The sequence below is a fragment of the Ostrinia nubilalis genome, chromosome 15 (assembly GCF_963855985.1).
Source record: "Ostrinia nubilalis chromosome 15, ilOstNubi1.1, whole genome shotgun sequence".
NCBI lineage: Eukaryota > Metazoa > Arthropoda > Insecta > Lepidoptera > Crambidae > Ostrinia > Ostrinia nubilalis.
The window spans coordinates 13,555,267-13,580,300 of NC_087102.1; the positions used below are offsets into that span (position 1 = coordinate 13,555,267).

The 25,034-nt window shown below is 36.9% G+C and overlaps 2 protein-coding genes across 2 annotated transcripts in view; both read left to right on the top strand.

Annotated features, from left to right (window-relative positions):
- Positions 1 to 115: 115 nt before the first annotated feature.
- LOC135078992 (nucleolar MIF4G domain-containing protein 1) lies at positions 116 to 16,902 on the top strand. Its single transcript, XM_063973606.1, has 13 exons — positions 116 to 417; positions 624 to 852; positions 1,347 to 1,706; positions 2,189 to 2,514; positions 2,599 to 2,689; positions 3,077 to 3,289; positions 4,311 to 4,432; positions 8,070 to 8,266; positions 9,135 to 9,310; positions 12,292 to 12,473; positions 14,702 to 14,866; positions 15,851 to 15,982; positions 16,580 to 16,902. The coding sequence occupies exons 1-13, from the start codon at positions 211 to 213 to the stop codon at positions 16,874 to 16,876; spliced, it is 2,697 nt and encodes an 898-aa protein (XP_063829676.1). The 5' UTR covers positions 116 to 210; the 3' UTR covers positions 16,877 to 16,902.
- Positions 16,903 to 22,242: 5,340 nt separating this feature from the next.
- Positions 22,243 to 25,034, top strand: part of LOC135078993 (phosphatidylinositol 3,4,5-trisphosphate 3-phosphatase and dual-specificity protein phosphatase PTEN) — a 66,061-nt gene continuing 63,269 nt past the window's right edge. The window contains exon 1 of the mRNA XM_063973607.1: positions 22,243 to 23,073. Coding sequence (XP_063829677.1) covers positions 22,830 to 23,073 — 244 coding nt within the window. The 5' untranslated portion in view covers positions 22,243 to 22,829. The remainder of the gene's footprint in view (positions 23,074 to 25,034) is intronic.

A 25,034-nucleotide genomic window follows, 5' to 3' on the forward strand; every position in this document is an offset into this window, starting at 1 on the left:
CTATGACTGTAGAACGTAAATGCTTGCGTTGATATCAATGAGCTCAAAGCTCATGAACTTATCAGTTGCACACAAGAAGGGTTAAAAAAAAGAAAACAATAACAGCTGTCAAAATGACAGTAGTAGAAGATTGTCATGTGAGTTTATAACCTAAAAGTGTTTGTTTTGTTCGTTTTAAACTATTAAAATATAAAAAGTAAAGCTTTAACCATGACAAAAGCTAAGAAAAGCAAGGCTAATAAGTCTGAAATGTTCACTAACACAAGAAAAGCATTGCGCAAACAAAAACGGCAGCAAAAGAAGGTCCACCGTCAAGAGCATTATTTGAAAAAGAAAAACACCGATGAAACCCCTAAATATGTAGCTGGTAGATTTGTGAGGCGACCACCAGATCCAGAACCAGAAACAAATGTTAAGGTAAGTCTTTAACATAAATTTTCTTGTGTTACCATGGTCAAAATCTAAGGATCAAAATGCACTAAAATTGCAATGTGGTATTTTATTTTGGTTCATTCAAACCAATTAGGCTTTAATCATTGTATAAGTTAATAAAATTTCAGCTATTATCCTCTTATTTATTGCCTTAGTCTGTATAAATTATGTTCAATTCAATTTGTTTATAGAAAAAGAAAAAGCAAAACCAACCAACACCGCAGGACATTATCTCCAAAGAACGGCAAAAGGATTTGAAAGAAGCTGAAGACCTCAAGTCTCAAATGGAAGAACGGAGAAGAAAAATGCTTCTACAAGCTAATGAGGATGAAGATAAAGTAATCAAGAAATTGGAGAAACAGCTGGGCTTGAACAAGTGCAAAAATAAGAAGAACTTCTTCTCTGATGATGGACTTGACTGTATCCTTTTTTACTTATTTTTATTGCAGTTTCCTATAATTATTGGAATTATTACAAAATTGCACACATGGCACTGTATGTGATTATGTACAGATGTCACTAATTGTTAACTTATTGGTCTTATTATGACTGATTCTTTATTTCAGTACTTATTTTCAAGAATGAAGCAATTAAACTTAAACTAGATTTATTTAATTCTATTCATAAGAATTATAGATTTTGTAAAATATAAACTATTATCACCTTTTTAACAGCTTTTAGGTGTTAAAAACATAAAGAATAACATTTTTTTTTATAAATTTGTGCTATTATTATTATTGTTTATGGTGTTTGAATAATAATTATATCTAACAGCACAATAATTATTGCTATACAAGTGGTACAGTTTAGGTTAGGAAGTATGTGTGTGCTCAGTATTTTAGTGTTATGGTATAGTCACACAATGTAATAATATCAATAGCTATTAAAATATTTTCCTCAACCAAAAACAATAGATCTTTTAGAAATTTGCGACAGAACAACCAGTGAACAAATAGTAGCTGCTGAAAAACATCTGGCCAACGTGGAAGCCGAATCAGACTTCGAAGAAGACCTGGCTGTTGTCACTGGAAAAAAGGTTTCCAGTAAAAATAAACAAAAGAAGGTTAAAAACAGTGAGGAAGATTCACAATCTGATATTGATGAAGGAAGTGATGATGAAGGCAGTGGAGAAGAATTAGATGGGGAATATAGTGATGAAGATGAAGGTGATGAAGAAATGGATGTAGATGATGATGAGGATTTAAGTGATGAAGGCAGCGAAGGATTTTCTGATGATAATGATGATGATGGAATGTCAGATAGTGAACCAGAAGGTGAGTATAATAACATAAACAAATGAACTTCTAGATTGTTCATTCCAAAGTTACAGTCTAGGAATAAAAAAATTTTCTTTACATTATTCACTTTTAATAAACACATAGGTACCTTCTAATCCCAACTAATATTATAAATGCGAAAGTAACTCTGTCTGTCTGTCTGTCTGTCTGTTACGCTTTCCCGCTTAAACCTCGCAACCGATTTTGATGAAATTTGGCATAGAGATAGTTTGAGTCCCGGGAAAGAACATAGGATAGTTTTTATCCCGGTTTTTGAAACAGGGACGCGCGCGATAAAGTTTTTCTGTGACAGACAAAATTCCACGCGGGCGAAGCCGCGGGCGGAAAGCTAGTTTTAAATAATATTTAATTCAATGAAGCTTTATAAACCATCTTGATTAAGACATGAATTTAATTATTTCTGTGACAAATTAGTGAAATAGCTACACTGTAAAATAAATCTAACTTTGTTCTTTCAGAAAGAGAAACCAAATCTTCCAAAGCTAAAAAAGATAAACAATCACTGAAAAATATAAACTCCAAAGCAGAAACTGAGAAGAATAACAAAAATAAAAAAGTAGAAACTGTAAAAAGTAAAGGCAAAGAGAGAATTATTCAAGAAGATGACTTGAGCAAAGTGTTCAGTGATGATGAAGTATCACATCTGTCTGGTGATGATGATGACATGGAGGGTTTCTTTGATGATGGCCCAGAAGATGAAAATGATGAAAAAAGTAAAGAAAAACCTGATGTTTGGGAAGATATTTATGGAAGGAAGAGAGATAAGGAGGGTAATATTATTAAGGTAGGTTTTGTAAACAATAGTGTCTTTAAAATATTAAAACTTAGTAATATCTAATCTAATAAACTAAATATTAACTTATTCCAGGAAGAGAAAGGAATTTATATACCGCCTCATTTGAGAAATAAAGACTCAGGGTCAGACAAAGAATTAGCACAGTTAAAACGGCAAATCAAAAGTAAGTTGAAATGCTTTTTTTTTTAATTTTTTTGGGTAACATAAAAAAACCAACCAAAGTTGAAGCAAACTGATTTTCGAATACATTCGCCCTGTCTCTTTAATGTTTTGAATGGAGAACCCTGCAAGTTAGACTACGACTTTAAGGAGGTAACAAAGACACGAATGTGTGACACCCCTTTTCATACGTCCAGCTCTGCCATAAGTAGAAATTATTAAATTTGTGTATCTTGTAACTAAAGTTATATTAAAGCACATTAGCACTTCTTTTTTTGTATTCGACTTGCCTGTCAAAGCATTTTTTAAAGCTTTATTGCAAAAGATAAATTATTTTTATGACTTTTTATTTTTATTTATGTTGAATGGAAATACCTAACTTTTTCCCCAGGCGTTCTCAACAAACTGGCCGGTACAAACCTCCACTGGGCGTGTAGCTCCATAGAGAATCTATACGCAAGCAACAGCAGGAACTCAGTGAATACGGCGCTCACTCGCCTATGGTTGGACGCGACCGTCGGTCCGTCAGCCACGCCGGATCGAATGGTGGCGGAACATGCTGCTTTGGTGTCTGTGTTGCACGCCAATGTCGCTACTGAAATTGGTAAGTTTTAGCCATAATAAGGCTAGTATTTTGGACCAAATTCGCTTGTTTTAAAGTTAAAAAACAATGAACACTTTGAAATTGTTATGTCAAATGTCCGAAACCGTCTATAGACAGTGGAGAGTGTAGGCCAAATTCTCTATTTGCTTCTGGTAGATTAGAGAGAGTTGAGCTTCTAAAGTGGAGACTAGATAGACTGTTTGAGTGGTTTATATTACCTACATGTTTACGTTTAGATGATTAATTAATTAAAATAGTAAGATACGGGTCTTAACGCGACGTTTATTAATGAGTTACATTATGTACTCACCGCTTGACGTTTCGGCTGAGATGCTGCAGTCGTGGTCACAAGCAGTCTGCTTGTGACCACTGCATGTAACTCATTAATAAACGTCGCGTTAAAACCCGTGTCTTACTATTTTAATTGAAATGGAACGCGAAAGTTTATTAATATTGATGATTGATAGTTAAGACGACTGTTTGGTGGCTGTCTCTTATGTCTCATTGAATAAATGTATTTCATTTCAATCGTTTAGTGCATTTCTAGTTTCTACGATATTTTTCATATTCATATTCATTTATTTATTGCATCACATATGTATGTATGTACAGTAAGGTCTTATAAAATATGTAAGGTAAACATATGGGCCCTGCAAGGGCATTGCAATTTTACTCGTATTTACAATACCTACATAAAGCAATTTGGAATATAATGTCTATTATTGTATAAAAAAATATATTTGAAAAATTACGCATACTGGGCCGACACTTTTTTTATAGTCTCTCCAGGGAATAGGAAAAAATAATTCTAATAATTATTATAATGAGTATAGTAGGTAACTGAATAACTGAATGTCATATAATGGGTGATACAATATGTAGATAATAGTTAAATGTATGTATTGCATAGTACTGTATATGTGGGCTTATCATTATAATATTCATTTAAATCATAATAACACTTGCTTATCTTGTTTTGTTTACTTAATCCTCTTTTAAACCCTTATGTTGTGATTTTCAGGAGCGCACTTCTTGCAAGAGCTGACCACGAGGTTCGATGAAATGATGAAGATGCCCCAACGTGTGGAAGACAAGACGCTGGACAACCTCGTGTCGTGTTTGGCTTATCTGTACAGTTTCAAGGTTAGTAAGCAGAGTAGCGGCGAAAAATGAAAGCTAGGCCCAGAACAGACGGTGAAACGCAACTGCAACGAAACTGCAACTGCTAGTTACTTTTGAGTTGCATCTAAGTTTCTGCCATGGATTCCGTTGAGAGACCACATGACGCGACCAGTTTGAAACCGTTTTGAAATGGTCGCGTCATGTGTGGTCTCTCAACGGACGCTATGGCAGAAACAAACTTAGATGCAACTGAAAAGTAACTAGAAGTTGCAGTTTCGTTGCAGTTGCGTTTCACCGTCTGTTCTGGGCCTTAACCCTTAAATGCATGATTTTTTATTTAGTTATGAAAAAAATATTTCAATTAGATTTTTAGTCACAGATAAGGGGAAAAATAATAAAAAAAATCTTAGTACGAAAAAAAAGGATATTTTTGAAAATTTACAGTATGTAGCCAAATGTCTACACCATGCGTTTTTATGCCATAAAATTGTTCTATGGTTTGTTTATTTGGCTTTTCTTTTCAGCATGTTTGGCTCGCTATCTGAAAAGGAAATTGAGGCAGCTCTTGCTGCTTTAAATGATGGTGCAGTCTCATAACATGATGAAAATTTAGATGATGATAACATCGATTATTACCCAAACGTACGGGATTTATTGCATGATCAGGATGAGGAGTCAATGGATCATAATCTACCCTTGAAACATAACGAAGACCCTGGAACATAACCCTCCCATAGTCTATGAAGAGGAACATATATTAGATCACATCTTCGTTATGTTCCAGGGTCTTCGTTATGTTCCAAGGGTAGATTATGATCTATGGATTCCTAATCCTGATCATGCAATAAATCCCGTACGTTTGGGTAATAATCCAAGTTATCATCATCTAAATTTTCGTCATCTTCTGAGACTGCAACATCATTTAAAACAGCAAGAACTGCCTCAATTTCCTTTTCAGATAGCGAGCCAAACATGCTGAAAAGAAAAGCCAAATAAGCAAACCATAGAACAATTTTATGGCATAAACGCATGGTGTAGACATTTGGCTACATACACAAAAACCAAGTCGAAGGCACATTCGGGATAGATTACCAAAAAAATAAGTTATAATAATGAATTCTTACATTATTTCTAACACGTATGTATTTTTTTCCAATCATTTTAGCAATTAATTCTCACTGAATCCGAAATTCAAATACCAGAAATTTTAACACTACCAATTTTTTCTCTTTCGCAATCGCTACATCAAATATCGGTTAACTTTTTTTCAAATCTACCTTCATTTGCGGATTTTTTATTTTTATTATGATGTTTTCTACGATATTAGCGTAAGTTCAAAAACGCTTATAAAATGTGTTACTTTTTATAATTAAAAAAGTACTTCGTAGACATATGGCAACACTATGCATTTAAGGGTTAACTGTAAACTTCACGCGTACAATATTTATAACTTTACTACGTTTCAATAAAATACCGTCCACTGCTGGACAAAGATCTCCCCCAAGACTTTCCACATCGGCTGGTCTTGGAGTGTTTGCCGCACGCAGCAGATTGCTAGTCCACCGAATTAGGCTTACCTACACTACTTTTTCCGAAAACTTTTTTGCAAAAACCGCTATCATATGCCCCGCACACTGCCATTCAAGTTTGACAATGTGACGAGCAATGTCAGAGGTGGAATTGTGTAAAGCAATCGTAATCATTTGACAGTTCATAACGTACGATTATTCTGTCAAACGCTTTGTTAACTTAACTAAAGCTAAGCGTCCACTTGTCGGTATCGTACGCAACGGACGCATCGTACGAAACACATCGTATCGGATGTGCGATGCGTACGATGCGGACAGGTGGACGCACTTATATGAGTTTCCATATAAATAATACTACAATCCGTTGCGTGCGATACGTCCGATGCGTACGATACCGACATGTGGACGCTTAGCTTTATCGTACGTTATGAACTGTCAAATGATTACGATTGCTTTACACAATGAAGAATGTTCACTAATTTTGTTTTTTAGCTTTCTGTATTCTCTGTTAAAAATAAAAAATACACGTGAAAGAATTATTTCGATACGTCAATTAGTTTCCAAGATATTGAATTTTAAAAGTGCGGGCGGCGGCCGGCCCGCCATTTTATGCGCGTGACGTCATAGTACAGTGACTGACTCATATTTGTATGGGTGGAATCTTGCAAGCTGAATTAAGACCCACTTCCGGACAACCGATTAAGCTGAAATTTCGCATACACATGTGATTTGGATGACCATACAATATTATGATGGGATTACTAATGTTTGGCCAAAAAACGTTTCCCAAATTATCACATCGCAAACAACGTTTCGCAAATTTTCATTTGGCAAATTCTCATTTGGCAAAGCAACTTATTGCAAACTTTTAATTCGCAAATGTTTTTTTTGGCATATTATTGTTTAGCAAATTATTGTTTGGCAAAGTATGGTTTGCCAAATGTTTCATTAGGCAAAAATATTTCACGATAAACTATTTACAAAATAATTTGATTGGTGCATAGAATGGTATACAAATTAGCTTGTGGTTATTATTTTGTTTAGTGGGGAGTTAATATTCTACATTAATTTCCTTGTTTCGTTCTTTGTATCGAAATTTCCAAATGATTCTTTAACAATAGAGGTGATTCTAGCGCTCGGCGGCCGCTGCCGCGGCACGCTTCGCTCGCCTTCGCGCATTAAGGGTCACTGTTCTAACCTAACCTAACCTACTATTTTCTGCAATACCTACTTTTTGCAACCATACTATTTTCTGCAATGTTTTACATAAAATTATTGTGAAAACCATGATCATATGCCTTATGCTTTGATTTGTGGGTAACGGTGGGTAAGTATGTGAAGTGTCAATTTGACCAAACAAATTATTTGGGATATAATATTTGGCAACATAAAACATTTGCTATATAAACATTTGCCAAGTAAAATTTGGCCAAATGATAATTTGACCAAATGAATTAGTTGCGAAAAGTACAGTTGCTAAAAGTTCATTTGGGAAATGAAACTTTGGCGATAAGTTGTTTGCGAAGTGAAATTTGGCGAAAAGTAATTTGGCCAAACGGAAGGATACCATTATGATGACATGGAGCTGATCTGATGATGGAGCTGGAAGGTGGCCATAGGAACTTTATAATAAAACGACTTAAATCCATCGAGTTTGGGCTCGTTCGTTTTGTATTGATGAGTACTTCAATTCTATATAGTAATCAGGGTCTGATGATGGAGCTGGAAGGTAATTCGCAATAAAACGACATAATCGCATCAAGTTTGGTTTTGGTTAAATTTTAATTTCTGTGATGGGTCTGGGTGTTAATATGTATAATAAGTATGTAATTTACAAAAAAAAATGTATTCAAGTATGTTTATATCCGTTGTCTAGTGAGCGGATACTGTGAATGTACGTCACACGGGGTCACGTGACCGTCGGCGGGACTCGATATTTAAGCGAACTTTTAATGCCTATAAAATCATAACTACTTGGTATTTTTGAATGAAATAAAAACAAATGTATTTGTATATGTAAAAGCTTAACTGTAACATAGGTTTCAAGTGATTTTGCATACCTAGTAACATTCTCAATTCCCCCTCTGTTTACTTTGATTCTCTTACACATTTTCACATCCTTATTCCAGATCTACCACGCTACGCTCCTCTACGACATATTCACTCGCCTTTTAGAGGATCTCACTGAGAAGAACATCGACTGTGTGCTCGTAGCGCTTAGGAGTGTAGGCGGAGTACTAAGGAAAGAGGAACCATTGGCGTTGAAGGAATTCATACACGCCACGCAGGCACGCGTGGCTAAACTCAATGAAAAGGCTGCGGATGGGTGAGAAAATACCCTTTATTTTATTTTTCTTCCTTTTATTGTCGTATGGTAGTGTAGTAATAGTAGTAGTATAGGTAAGCGTCCCACTCAGTGGACCAAATCTAATGAAGGTCGTGGGACACACCTGAATGTGCGCAGCGCAGGACCGACTGTTTTGGAAATCTTTGGGGGGAGGCTTTTGTCTAGGAGTGAACATGTTAGGCCTCATCCTCGAATTTACCGGGCAGCGGCGCGGGAGCGGCGGCGGCGCGGGAGCGGGGCGGGCAACGCAGACCCGTTCTCGAAACAAGCGGGAAGCTCGCGCGGCGCTTTAGCGGCGAAGTGTTGTGTTTGGGGTTGTGTTGTCGAGATATTTGTTTTTAATTCGCAAACGAAATGTCTGAACAACGGCGACAATTTTATTTCGATTCAAATTTATTCCTAACCCTCGATTTATTGTGGGCAAAAGAAGGACTGCGCTGCCCGCTCGTTGCCCGCTCCCGCGCCGCTGTTTTCGAGAACCGGTCTATTTGATTTTACGCATAAGATCCTGCCGCTACCGCCGCCGCCCCGCTGCCCGCTAAATTCGAGGCTGAGGCCTTACGGTTGGAACGAATGAAGTAAATGAAACAGATTCATTCGAATCGTATAGATTTTACCGGCATTTTTTGTCATATGAAACAAAAACGTTCTTTGATAGACTGTAAAACTCTAGGCCCGGTTTCCACCGAAGTAGAGAGAAGAGAAGATAATGTGTTTAAATAAATAACCAATCTCCGCTCAGTTTCGGTTCGGAAATCTAATTGATAATTCAAATACGTCTCTCTTTATAAAAAGCTATATCAATAACCACAAAGTAACAACTAACACCTTATTCTCCACTCCTCAGGTCTCGCATAAAGTTCCTTCTAGAAGTTCTAATGGCGGTAAAGAACAACAATCTAACAAAGATCCCGGGTTATGAGCCCACGTACGCAGAACAGCTTAAGAAGACAACACGAGGCATTATAAGGAAAGGCAACTACGTTACACCGCTCAATATCAGGCTCGAGGACTTGCTCAAAGGTAAGCAAAAGTAGGTCTTATCATCATAGCAGTAAGGATCAACAACCTATATCAGGCTGGAAGACCTGCTGAAAGGTAAGCAAACTCAGCTCTTATCTTAAGGACAGTAAGGAACAACAATCTAACCAAGATAGCCAGCACCTCAAGAAAGAAGACGACGCGCGGCATTATAAGGAAAAACTACGTCACGCCGCTCTATATCAGGCTTGAGGACTTGCTGAAAGGTAAGCAAAACCAGGTCTTATCTTAATGGTAATAAGGATAAACAATCTTACCCAGATCCCGGGCTCCAGAAGACGATACGAAGCATTATAAGGAAAGGCAACTATGTCACGCCGCTCAATATCAGGCTAGAAGACCCGCTAAAAGGTAGGGAAAACCAGCTCTTATTTTTATGGCAGCAAGGAACAACAATCTCACCAAGAGAAGACTTGCCTCAAAGGTAAGCAAAACTAGGTCTTATATTAATGGTGGTAAAGAACAACAATCTAACAAAGATCCCGGGTTATGAGCCCACGTACGCCGAGCAACTCAAGAAGACAACACGAGGCATTATAAGGAAAGGCAACTACTTCACGCCGCTCAATATCAAGCTTGAGGACTTGTTCAAAGGTAAGCAAAAGTAGGTCTTATCATCATAGCAGTAAGGATCAACAACCTATATCAGGCTGGAAGACCTGCTGAAAGGTAAGCAAAATCAGCTCTTATCTTAAGGACAGTAAGGAACAACAATCTAACCAAGATAGCCAGCACCTCAAGAAAGAAGACGACACGCGGCATTATAAGGAAAGGCAACTACGTCACGCCGCTCAATATCAGGCTCGACGACTTGCTCAAAGGTAAGCAGAACTAGCTCTTATCTTAATGGCAGTAAGGAACAACAATCTCACCAAGAGAAGACTTGCCTCAAAGGTAAGCAAAACTAGGTCTTATATTAATGGTGGCAAAGAACAACAATCTAACAAAGATCCCAGGTTATGAGCCCACGTACGCCGAGCAACTCAAGAAGACAACACGAGGCATTATACGGAAAGGCAACTACGTCACTCCGCTCAATATCAGGCTAGAAGACCTTCTGAAAGGTAGGCAAAAATAGGTCTTATCTTAATGGTAATAAGGATAAACAATCTTACCAAGATCCCGGGCTCCTGAAGACGATACGAGGCATTATAAGGAAAGGCAACTACGTCACTTCGCTCAATATCAGGCTCGAAGACCTGCTGAAAGGTAAGCAAAAGTAGCTCTTATCTTAAAGACAGTAAGGTACAACAATCTCATCAAGATAGCGACTACCTCAAGAAAACAACACGAGGCCTGATATTGAGCGGCGTGACAAGGCAACTATGTCACGCCGCTCAATATCAGGCTAGAGGACTTGCTCAAAGGTAAAAAAAAAACCGGCCAAGTGCGTGTCGGACTCACGCACAAAGGGTTCCGTACCATATAGATTTATGATTTTTTTTTTAATTTAAGTTATTTGTATAAAAGATTACGCGGTAAAGCGGTTTACGATTTACGAGGTATTAAAAAAAAACGACTTACTAGATCTCGTTCAAAACAAATTTTGGTTGGAAGTTTTTATAGTAATGTACATCATATGTTTTTTTTTTAGATTTTTCATTTTCTTATTTTAGAAGTTAGAGGGGGGGGGGACCAACTTTTTTCCACTTTGGAAGCGTCTGTCACGCAAACTATTCGGTTTAGAAAAAAAGTATTTTAGAAACCTCGATATCATTTTTGAAGACCTATCCATAGATCCCACACGTATGTGTTTGACGAAAAAAATATTTTTGAGTTTTAGTTCTAAGTATGGGGAGCCCCCAATATTTATTATTATTTTTTTATTTTTGCATCAAAATCTTAATGCGGTTCACAGAATACATCTACTTACCAAGTTTCAACAGTATAGCTCTTATAGTTTCGGAAAAAAATGGCTGTGACATACGGACGGACAGACAGACAGACATGACGAATCTATAAGGGTTCCGTTTTTTGCCATTTGGCTACGGAACCCTAAAAAGGAGCTAACTTCATATCATAATCAGGGCTATTGTTTTTATATTTAACAGTTGGCACCACAAGCGATTGACATGACCCTACTCTACAGTGGCGTCACGCGCCATCCCGGCGAATGAAAATGCGATATTCCTCCTACGTTTCAGAGATATTGTAATTAAAGTTTAAGACAAACATTATTTTAATTAATTAGTGGACACCCGCAATGTTACACAATTTTTATACTACAGCCAGATTGAGCTAACTGCGCACCTGTGGAATGAAACTCCCTCCCATTTACCCGCGCACCTGCCTGCGTTCTGCTCGTCGATGTGACGTCACTGCTGCCAGTTGCGCATTTAACTCTACCGGTTTGTACTTAAAATTGGTCCCCATCCAAATAGGAAAGTAAACTTAATATAGTGAGATTCCCTAGTCTCTGTTTTTATTTTAAGCCTTCTTTTTATAGCGGAAAAACCTTACGTCCCGAAAGATTGACGAATTAAAAGAAAGATTGCTTATTTTGAAATTCATTTTACAAAAATATGCTTTTATTGTTCGAAAAAGTTTGGCAGGCAATGTGCTACTCGTAGTAGTTACTAAACCATTGCACGTTTTTTCGTGTTAATTTTTTTCTAACAGTTTACCTATTAAGACTGTTATGTCCACAAAAAAATTTTGGTTATTTTTTTTGTAAGTTTAAGAGGTACAAAATGCCTATGTCGATTTTTATGACAATTTTACGACTTAATGAAAATTTTAATTTTTAAATGAATTTAAATTAATGTTTTCATTTCTGTTGTTTCTAATTAATAGTATATTAACCATATTATGTTACCAAGTAAAAAGTATATAACTTTTATAAGTATGAGTCTATTTTTTCTTCATTTTTCATTTGAAATATGGAGTCCCTGGGTCTCCACCTTACACTTAACGTAAGTTTTAGTCACCATGCAAACTGAGGGTTAATCCTTATTTCTAAATAGCGGAAGAACGAGGCAAATGGTGGGTGGTGGGGTCGGCTTGGGAAGGCAGCCGCGTGCCGGAGACCAAGCCAGCTGTGGCCAACCTGCCCAATATGGACCAGAAGCTTCTGGAGCTAGCTAGGAAGCAACGCATGAACACTGACGTGAGAAGGAGCATATTCTGCGTCATTATGTCTGCCGAGGTTAGTCATTTTTATTTATTAATATATCTACACTCAACATCAAATAAACCGCACCTTCCGCGACGCGAACTTTAAAGATTTTCTTCTGACACAATCATGGTACCCCAACAATATTGATGTTATTTGAAAGCCCAATAAATATCCTTAAAGAAAAACACATTTAATTTCTTAATAAATGATTAACATATACCATAAATGTGACTTGAAAAAAGACCTCACTTTGGGCTCACCTCTGGGATCAATTAGATCAAATTTTGTGATTATAAAACCAAATAATGATCACACGTGTCCTCTTTAACAGATGGATAGCGATTAATCCCAACTTAACAGTTTTGTAGCCATAAAAATTGGATCAAGCGTAACTGCCTATTTTTTGAAGAAGCGACTCTGGATCCTTCTAAAGATACATTTTTGGGGTAAAAAGTAAAAACCTTTCCTTTAATGAAATGAAGCTTAGAACTAGGCTTTTAAATGGTGCCAATATTGGTGGTAAGTGATGCATACGTTTGAAAGGCTGGTCGCGGGAGGTGCGATTTATTTGATGTCGAGTGTATTTAGATTCCCTTACTGACTACAAAGACTAGAGTAATCTTTTGGGTTCATTTTTTTCCTATTTAATAGAAAAAAGTCTAATTCTGGACAAATGATAGGATTAAGAATATCGACGACGATCGGTCCTGCAATATCCTCGTTCAAACACTTCCCGTCACCTTCATTAGGTCGTCAATCCACCGAGTGAGGCTACGTTTTACTGTACTTGAGAACTTTTCTGCACCAACGGTCATCAGTCATCAGTTATACCACAGAATAATAATAAGTATATACGAGCTATGATTCAGTGTGCATTGTTGGTTGCTTTAGTCTCAATCTTCATTTCTGATTCGATCGCGAAGGGAAATTGTGAACATTTGGGTGACCTTCGAGCGGAATCCTAAAAAGTATTATACAGGGTGTCCCAGAATGGGTGAATCAAACTGCAAGGGGAGGTAGATCTACTAATGTACAGTCACGGAATGAAAAGGTTCGTCAGTTTTCAAATTGATTCCTTCAACGAATCGCGAGCACATATTACCTTTTGAAACTATGTTACAGAATAATCTCGAGTTAGAGAAAATAATCTTTAACTGTTCGTCAGTAAAGTTCAAAATTATTCAGATCAAAGTTGTTTGACGATTTATCTTGTCAAGATTATTATGATTGATAAACTAAAACCTTCTTGTTGGTTCAGCCTGCCTTTATTATTTCTATTAAATAAAAAAAAACTACATTTTGTAACATTGCATGGGATAGAAAATTAAACAAGCAAAACCTTATTCGTCAGCAAACGTCATATTTATTTAAATGTTAGCAGCACTGTTTCTTGCACTGTTATGTTGGCAGGTTTGACTCTTACAATACCTAGTGCAAGCGAAAACCGACACTAAGGTGACGAACCTTATCATTCTGCGACTGTACTATCCCTAAAAAATATGAAAAAAATAAAATAAAGCGCATAAGGACACGTTCGTTCGTTCGTTCGTTTCTTTACGAGATCGTCGGTCCACCTAGTAGGAGGCCTGCCCACGCTACGTCTTCCAGCCCGTGGTCGCCACTCGAGAACTTTCCTGCCCCAACGGCCATCGTCTCTACGAGCTATGTGCCCCGCCCACTGCTACTTGGTTTTAGCAATTCTGCGAGCTATGTCGGTCACTTTGGTTCTCCTGCGGATCTCCTCATTTTTGATTCGATCACGCAGGGAAACTCCAAGCATGGCCCGCTCCATCGCCCTTTGGGTGACCTTGAGCCTTTTTATGAGCCCCATAGTAAGCGACCACGTTTCAGATCCAATAAGGACACATTTTTTTTTATTAAAAGTGAAAATAAATTAGCCTTGCCTAAGTAGGTATCTAGCTATAATTGCTGCGTTTGGAGTTTATTTGTAATTTTTTCTTACATTAATTGTACATGATCGCTTCGTTTATCTGTAAACAAATTTTTGAAAATAATGACTAGATTTCGAGTTTAGAGCACTTTATATTTTTTTTTCCGAACTCAAATTTTCTTTTCATATTTTTTAGGGACAGTACATTAGTAGAGCTACCTCCCTAGCAGTTTGATTCACCCATTCTGGGACACCCTGTATTTAAATTTAACCCATGAAACAAAAAGTTTGACATGTCTGCATGTGACTTCGTAGCTCCTGAACGACTGAAGCGTTTACCAATCAATATTTCTTATTAACCCCTTAGGACTACATGGACGCGTTCGAGAAGCTTCAACACTTAGGCCTCAAAGGCCAGCAGGAGAGAGAGACAGTGCACGTGCTAATGGCCTGCTGCTTGCAGGAGAAGACGTTTAACCCGTACTACGCTGTGCTGGCGCAGAAACTGTGCGACTTCGATAGGAAATATCAGGTTAGTAATATTTTACTGTTTACTTCATTGTCAGGTATGTAAATTTTTTTTTTTTTCTTCTCTGTCCCCTGATTTTCTTTTTCAAGGATATTTTCTATCAAGGGGATATCTTATTTTCTTTTTCTTTTATTTATCTTTTATTTATGTAAAGTTCAGTTGACTATGATATATGTATATGTTCAAGGACAGTTGACTATGATCAACCACAGATCACAGAAACTAAAGAAAGATGTGTCAAGGGGGCGGGGCCGGTATCGCAGCAATATGTCCAAAAACAGAACACATTGCTGCAGACGTCATAATGTAAACAGCTTACATTGCTTGCGTACCTAGTACTAAAGATTATTCGAACGTTGAGTACTGATACCGCAGTGGATAATGAGCATATATTTTGATTACTTATGTGTATTGCTGTTGGTGTACCTTTATCAATAAATAAATAAATATACTTTGTTTATGTCGATTTCTAATGCGACACTGAGCTGAGTTTCGAACTCAGCGCATTAGTTGGCATCTCTCTATATCTCTATGTCACCGACCTATCGATTACAAATTAAAAAATAAATTGAAAAGTATGAATATTGAGTCTGAAATCATGATAAAATAGACAGTCTGAAAACATTTGATCCCAAAATTGGGATAAGGCCTGTTTTTGGCCTACAGTGGGTCGTTAGAGCCTTACTCTGCTACTTGGCCACTCCTATGTTTAACAACTAGCGACCGCCCGCGACTTAGTACGCGTGGATCCCGTTTTACCCCCTTAGGGGAGGAGTTTCGTAAAATCCTTTCTTAGCGGATGCCTACGTCATAACATCTACCTACATGCCAAATTTCAGCCCGATCCGCCCAGTGGTTTGGGCTGTGCGTTGATAGATCACTATGTCAGCCAGTCAGTCACCTTGGAGCAAAATATATTTAGATTTTCTTGATGGTCGGATACCTAGTTCTTATTTAATAATATTAATATGGTTTTTTTATTCACAGCTTTCAATACAATACTCAACATGGGATAAAATAAAGGAACTGGAGAATTTGCCGAAACACAGCATGACCAACTTAGCGCAACTACTGGTGCACCTCATTATGGGGAAAGGCTTGGCGTTGTCAGTTCTGAAGGTAAGATAATTTTGGTCAAGAATTAAGTCTCGCCTAAATAATAGTAAACGACCGGGACCAAGCTAGCGGATTTTAATTAAATTCAATGAAATCCTTCGCTGAAGAGTTAAATACTTCTGTCGATTGTCGATTCATCCGACAAATATTTGCGTGCCCGTATTTTAAATCCAATAAAGAACATGCATTCATTTTTTTTTTTATTGAATCTCAGTCATAGATTCTGTCTTGTAATGATCTAGGTATTAAAATTCAAACCCATCCAAATCTCATAGGCTGAGTTGCACCACCTAACTTTAATCGTGACTATAACGATAACTGTGGGTCTAGACAAAGTGCAAATTATAATCGCAAACCAGTCGAAAAGTGGTCGAAAAGCCCCTTTTTTGTATGGAGTTTTGACGGATTCGATTTTCGATTCGATCAAAAAGTGCGTTTTGTCTAGGGGGGCTGGTGTATTTTGTATGGAGTTTGACAGATTTTTGACGTTTGTTAAAGTCAAAGTAAGATGGTGCAACCCAGCCTTACTCTATGCTTGAATTTCATATTTTGAGCTTTATTTCATTATACCCTAGTCCTCAATAAGCTATACATTTTCAGGTGATCCAATTCTCCGACCTGAACAAGCATTCGGTCCGGTTCATGCGTCAGATCCTCCTAGCCATCATAATGAACGCTGACCTCCAAGCCTCCTTAGAAGTCTTCCACAGGGTATCCAAACCTCCCAAACTGCACATGTTCAGGGAAAGCATACGACTGTTCATACAACACTTTCTGATAAAGAATGCTGGCAAGAAAAACAATGTTCTGAGTGAAGAAGAAATGGCAACATTGAAAGAAAGAGCAGTAGAGGTTGATAAAATATTAACTATGCACGAATCTAAATTAAGGTTTTAATATTAATAAATTTTATACAACTGTTATTTTTGGATTTTATTTTAATCTAAACATAAATAAAAGTGATGGATTAATCCATAATTATGGTAACTAGACTGTAATTAGGATACATAAATTAATTCTAGCAATGCAATAAGCACCTCCCTACAAAATAGGCGTCCAAAAGTACAGTCGATAACAAAATGTGATTACTGATTTTAAACTTCTCATTTATTTTTACTTATAAAAACAATTCTTTATAACTACAGCTAGATTTCATGTTGGGCTGTGATTGCTATCATTGTAATAAATTATTGTGATTTTATCGATTCCAAATTTAATGTTGCATTCTGACGACTTTTGAAGAAGACTTATAAATATTAACTAATTCTCTGATAGATCCTTATTTCTAAATGTCATTGTATTGAAATTAGACAAGCCACTTTTGTTGTCAACTTTACCTCGTTGCCAACAACTAACGACCGAAAAAATAGAGAAGGGTCTAAAAGAGCATTTTTATGAACATAACGGCTTTGGGAAATGGCCCATAATGTTCTTAAATTAATAAAAGCATTATTTTAATTATACGTTACTGATATTATGATTTAATCAATGTTGTGTGGGCTCTTGCCCTACTATGTTTTAAGTGGTGATAATAATTTGTCCAAGTGAATGAAAAATATACCGTGTGTGCTCGTACATTTATATACGAACATAAATACCTACCTAGTCTACCTACACGGTTTAGTTTTCAGCAGGCAACTGTCGCCATACAGGGTGTAGTGTTCAAAGAGGCTATTTATCTTTATAAACCGCGATCCCATACTTGTCAAAAACATAAAATCTGTAATTCCTCAGGTTGAGGAAAGTTTATTATTTGAAAAAAAATTCATTATGTGTTTTCCTTAATCAGAAAGCTCTGTAGTATCTTTTGAAGTTATAAAAGATTGAAACCAAACTGCAGTCGTGCTATATGGTGTCCATTACCTAAAGCAATTAATAACAATGTACCCATGTTTTTTTGGTTCAGAAGTGTTCAAACTCTACTTTGTATCGAAACCCAAGTAACGTTACAATCAACGTTGTATTTAAACCTGCATTGGTTGTGGCTAAACGACCCAAACACCCTCGAAAATAACCTTTTGATCGAGATTAGATAACACGTGAATTATCTGCAAAGTGCAATGTTAATATGGGTTTGAACGTAAATTTTATCGAGGTCTTTAATTACCATAATTAGGACAATTAAGGGGCACACGTAAGGATCTACTATTCACAATTTTTGACCCAATTTTAAAGCGAGTAGGTACAAATACTTTGCAAGCAGGGAATAACTTTTTTCTTCATTATTTAATTTTCATAATAAGTTACAAGTTTAGGTACAGTTATCAGTAAGTAGATCAGGCTGGTAAGGAGAGGAGGAACATTGGTAATCGGCTTATAAAGAAATATTATTTCAAGGAATAATAATCAGAAATCATATAATTATTACTGCATTTGGATTCTTTAGACATTACTTATGTAATAATGACAACGAATCCACAAGTTTCAAGCATGCCTACTGTATTTATGGTGGTTTGCTAACGTAAGACTCTTAAATCATTGGGGTGTGTAATTTAGCTGTGGGCTTTAAAGAGCAGAGTCACGCTTGTTTGCGGTCACAACAAGTCACAACAAACCTGGCTTGTTGAGCCTTCCATTCGAATAGAACTAGAAATAAGTACTTTTAAAAAATAAAATAAATAGTAACGACGATCAATTTTCAGAGAGAAAAAATGTCGCCTTAACATTTTCTCGTGGGAAAATTAAATTATTACAACTTATGCACTATGCTACTCCAGCCTTCGAGCGTTTTAGAATTTGACCTAGCAAAATTGATTTTCACTCGAGAATAGTTCAAATAAATCGTGATTTGTGTAGGTAGGTATATCGATCATGATCTTTATTAATCTTTGCATTAAAATCCCCCACAGATCTTAAAAAGGTTGCCTAAGTATTTATATGTTCTGTAGAATCGCCTCACTCAATATGTTTTGCTATTCATGATACTCTCTAGTCGTATTAACAAATAGTACAGCAGCTTATACAGTAATTTAGATATCGAAAGACCTATATTCTATTATACCTATTCCGATTATTAACAGCATTTTCCCAAGAGCTCAGGGAAATTCAAACAGTACGCTGTTGTTAAGGGCCTTATCTTATCTAGTGATCCGTCTGCAGGACTGTGCTTATCGCTATCAATGGTAATGTGGTCTACACCTTTTGATAAGCTGATAGGATGCATAGCGACTGTCACGAGGACAGTCGGACCCAGATATTGTCGTACTTGTAACATTTTCCGGGTTGTCGATCGGTCTACTAGTAACAGTTTCAGGGTACAATTTTCACTACTGTTTTCTAGCGCTTGAAGCAATGTTCGGCTGTCTATATTTTATTTGTGCTGTTTTCAATTTGAAACTGAAAACTCTCGCTCTATATCTGCTAGCCTAGTAGTCTCGCTATAAACCTGAGTAATAAAAAAACTTACTTGTTCTGGTTTAATAAAATAGTGAAAAAATTGAATAACCAGATGGGACTGTAACTTTGTAAATACAGAAGAAAGGCCTATGAAAAGAACAAATTACATACTTTTAGAATAAATTACCTAATATCAAACTAAGTATCCTAAGTAATAAATAATTGTGCCTTCAACTGTACCTTACTAAGCTACTACACCATACCTTTTTCGTATCGTATCGTCGAACGATTTGTCACCTTTTTGTTAGCATTATGTGGCTTGCACCTTGTGATTTCCATTTAGGTAAACAAATGTAAACAGTATGCAGATTCTAAATCCCGAGCACAGTTGTCTACTTACCTAGAGCTTTAAGAGCACTTCTACATTAGGTAGGTACAAGATGCATTATTTCTTCTACTGTTGAATGGTAAGATTACCTAGTAAGTTAAAGTTACTGCAAAATTAAAGTTCACACATGCAGTGGCGGGGCAAGACCTAAATTTGATGTGGGCAAGACAGATTTCGCGAGGCCTTGTTCTGTGGCGACCTGAAGACGGATTTTATATATAAAAAAAAAACGGGTCTATTCATTGACAGTTTCTGATTTCTTGATTCAGTGATTATTTTTAAAGGAATATTGCGCCAAAGAATAATGTTCGTCACTTAAAACCGTGTTGTTGCTTAATTTTGTGTCTGATTATGGCTGAATTTGTTTGGAAAAAAATATATTTTTTTAACTACATACATTGTTTAGCTATCAAGAATTTATATTTAATAGTCAATGTTTGCATTTATTGTCGTATTGTGATATTGTCATCTCCACCTTGTATACATTTTTTCAAAATTTTTGATGCGCGAGGCCCCTTGTTCCGCGAGGCCGTAGGCGGTGGCCCACGTCGCCTACGCCTTACGCCGCCACTGCACACATGAACCAATGGTTGGGAAGTTGGACCCTCGCGGTTTTGCGTTTGATTCCCAGGTGAAGCAGGCAAAATTAAAACCACTCATTTGACATTGGTATAAGTAAGTACCCTACATATTATGTTTCAAAATTATCTTGTAATTTTCGAATTCCAACGGAATAAATTAAGTCTGGAGGAGGCCTTTGTCCAGCAGTGGACGTCATTTGGCTGAAACGAACGAACGAACGAAATTAAGTCTAATAAAGTCGATTTCAATGTAGCCTACTTATAATAATTATTATGTTTGTGATTTATTAAAATAGTGACCTTCTCCAAATCTAAATGGAGATCGGCCTTGAGTACCTAAGCAATTTCAAGTTATTATTTCTTCAAATAAAGATGTAAGTTTTGTACAACGTTTATTATCTACTTTTCTTTACATGATAGGTATTATCTACCTATCTCATAGGTACATTCGATTGCTTACATTTATCTAATCTATAGAAAGCGAACAAGAAAATCGTGCTTCGATTTAAATAGCGGGCGTGCGTTTGCGCAGGATGGGGCTGCCATGTAACGGATGGTTTCACCTGAAAATGGGAAATTAGATAAGCACTTATGTACCTACTTAAATAATGATGACATTATTTCTAGCTGCTAGTGAGAAATGAAGATAATACTTTAGTAGTTTTAATTAGTTTAAGCAAGTGTAAGTAGTTACCTACGCTAGTTTCGTATAGTAGTTTGTACTAATCGCTAACGTTATTTATTTTTAGACAAGTTTATTTTCTTGGTAGCTTATTTGTGAATACATTATAACATTAATGTGGTTGTCTAATAACATAAAATGTTCCTTTATCCTACAGCACAATGATCGATTGCGTTTTTTAAGCTGTCGTTGGAGAAACGTCCTTGGAGCTGGCAACACAGACGCGGGCCGGGTGGCAACAGGCTGTCTGACCGCATACAATTATCCATGCCACTTTAATAGATACTGTACACTCAAACTCAACTGATATAACTCCAGATATAACAACTAATATTTAAGCTGGCGTTGCGTCAGTACACAAAAAACGACATGTGAAATACCTTCATTGCTCCGGAAAGAGACTATGTGATGAATTTAAATTGATGGTGATAAATAGTATGACTCTACATTATTTCCGAAATCTTTAATTATGTTAGGGCAACGAATGAAAATAATATGTTAGGGGTCCGTACCTAACTCTGGGACGAAAGATAAGTAATCTTACTTACCTACTTACTTACTCAAGAATAAGTAGGTACCTGATATAAACCTGTTTAATAGTTGAAAGAGAATTCACAGGCTAAGTAAATAAATTAAAATTCAATTAATCGCAGATTTTGGTAGGTATAGGATAGGATAGGCCTATAATACAGATTAAGTTTGGGGTGACGAGATCCTTTGGTTAATAAGTCCGGCATACGCCCCAGGCACAGGTAAGTCCGATTGAATTATTTCTGATGTTGCCAGGTGGGTACTTTATGATTATGACTACATTAATTCCTGATTGATTTTATTGTCAGATAAGATAAATTACACGATTAATTAGGTATACATAATATAGGTCAGAAGAGTTTTTAGGTAAAGTAACTTTACTATCAGTATTAGATGAGCGACTAAAAAATACCTAGCAGAAAAGTATGACTCAATTCAATGTCGGAAAAAATTGTTTGCACTTATTGAAACAGAATAAACTCTCAATACTTTGGTTTATTTTAAAAACTAGCTAAAAAGATGTTTTTAGAAGTTAGTCAAAGTTTACTTTGTATTTTCAGTTTCAAAACTTACCGCGCTCTACCTTTATTACATTTCCGTTTAAGTAGTGACATCTGTGGAACTGTCGTTGGACTACTTGATGTTTCAAAGTGTTTTAATTTATCTTTTTTAACATTTTGCTCTTGTTTTTTGCTGTTGATAACATTATTACAGTAATTAATTTAAGTGCTAAGACGTTTTAATTTTATTTCTAAAAAGTAATTAGACATTTAATTCATTTTGAAATGCCCGCCAGCATTATCATCGTTGCGCTACCTCGCGGCGAAAATCGGAAACTTGAACTGAACAAAGAGAGCTAGCTAGCAACCACTAGAAAATAAGGTTGTGTTTTGTCTCTATCGAACGCGCACTCATAACGGTGGTGTGATAGAGATGCGCTGTTCACTTTCGGCCATCATAACCATCTTTCTTTCTTGTGCAACTGTTTCTCTTCGGCCGTGTTCTAGTGCAAACGCAGGATGGACGCCATTCGTGCGAGATAATTTTTTGGTTCGCTCCTGAAGCGAGAGTACATACGCGTTTGGTGCCGGGCGTGGAACTATGCTATAGTGTTATTGGTGTGCGGTGCTTTCGGTCTGGCGGTGCGGTGTCGACGTGCAAGGAGCTCAGCCTCAGGTGGAGGCAAGGCAAGGCGGCGAGCAGAGGCGCGTGCAGGCCCGAGGCATGGCGGGCGCGAGCTGAGTGGACGGCCGCGGCCTCCGGTGTCAGGCCGCTCGCGCTCCGCCGCCGGCCCGATGAGCGGGGCAGGTTCAACGCGGCGGAGGTTATTTTATGGGTATTTGCGTGAGCTGCCGGCGCCGCGATCGGAAGGCTCCCGAGAAGCGGTCAGTAGGCCTGGGCGCGGGCGGGCCCGCTAAGGGCCCAGCGGCGGCGGAGCTGCTGCCGCGACGCGTCGGTCACCTGCCAGCCATGGCCAACTCCATCTCCAACATCAAGATGACCAACCCCATCAAGGGAATCGTCAGCAAGCGTCGGAAACGATATATCAAGGACGGTTTCAACTTGGACTTAGCATGTATCCTTTTCTGTGTTCAGTGTGAATGGTTCGAATGCGGCGTTAGTTCAATCGGGTGAGTCGTTTTGTGTTCAGTTCCATTGACCTTGAAATCCCAGCACCATGTTGAATCCCATGAAACCTATTATTACGGGCAATAAGTCAGAAAAGGCGTGATAACCTGGCGCGGCCATCCTTTTGGTTTTGTCAAGGGCACTCGATTTATAACCTATAAATTACGTTCATAAAACCATTGATGAAACCACCAGCAATATCACTTGGATTTTATAACTTTCAGGTCGTTATTACGATAGGTGTTAAAATCGTCAATTTGCATTGAAATTCGTGGTCATTAAATATCTAAAGTCAAACAAGTCTTATTCGGGTTACAAGGTCTCCAGCAAGAAAGAATACAGAGGTGCTCATTATACCAAATTTGGAATATAAAAACTTGAAAAATTGAATACTATTGGACAAAAACTGGTATAATTCGCGTAAATCTAACTTGGGACACAGTTACAGTGAACATTTTAGTGGCTCAATGGTGTGAAATCTTGCATAGCAACAAGCTATATAACCTATAACTTTGTATGTACACAGGCTTATTTATGTAGCTTTTATAGCTGTGCACACAGAAACTATCTGATAATCATTGTGGATGGCTATAGATAGTTATTAATAGGTAGGTATACAAGTAGAGTTTCTGATTAAAATGTGTGTTGTAGGGAGAATTCACATCTGCTCTGACATATTGCACATATATTGTGCGTCTGCCATGCTGTTAAAGTTATCTTTCAGTGTTAATGTTTGAGTAAATCATTATACGGCATACATTCTTGATGTTTGTAACAAAATTGCTGTTTTATTTGAAGTCATTGGGGTTGTTCTAATGATTTATTCAAATGTACTATGTCTTATGTATTACATTCAATGTAAAAACTAGTAAATGTACAAGTTTCACCTTATTATCCTTAATTGTGATAGTGGACAGTAGTTTTAATGATACAAATCTGAATTTGGTTATGTTATTTATTTGGGAGACAACAGCATGTAGTAAATATAAAGTAAACAGATAATTCTGATGTGTATGTACCTATGCACATTGCCAAAAATTTTCCAATAAGCTTAAATTGTGGTTGTTGTAAAAATCCAAGAAGACTGACCGATATTTGGAGTAAGGTGGAGCAATACATAAAAATTTAAATTGAACCATCTATCAATGACCAAATACCTACATGTAACACTTGATCTTACCCTAATTAGGTTTGTGTTACATGCTAATTCACCAAATTCAATGATTGACTTAAGTAACCGAGTCCTTGTCACTGCACTGGCTATTGGCCCGTACTGCCCAGCTAATCAACACAATAGTTGATTAACACAATTTATTTGATAAACTTTAAAGTCAATGAAACAGTATATTGCAGATAGCCTTTTTTTTATACATGTAGATAAATATTATATCTATGTGAAATTGTTGGGAATCAAGCATGCTTGCATTAAAGGAGATAATGTAAACTCAAAAACATACTGATATTAATAGGTTTTTAATTGAATGTTGTAATGTCTTTAATTACTGATGCCATAATGTAAGCTTTTTATTCATCAGTAATTTCTAAAAAATGGCAGTGCCAGTTAATATTCTGATTGACATCTAATTAGAAAATAACAAAGCATGCCAATTATCATCATTTATGATGTCTTTATCTTTAAATTAACTGGATGTCTTGCCTTCACACCATTAAGCTTATTTATAAAAGGAAAATGGAAAATATCTATTGAATAGTAATCAAATCTAAAACTACAACCTTTCTAGCACTGTTGTATGAGTTTTAATTAAAATAATGACAGCATAAATGGTATGTCCACTTTAGTCTGATTGACTATTTGTTACCAACTTTTACAGGAAAGCTTTTTCAGCTCAGACATCTATTATGAGCAAACATAGTATCCTACTGAAAGTGCTGCTCTGAATTCTTGTA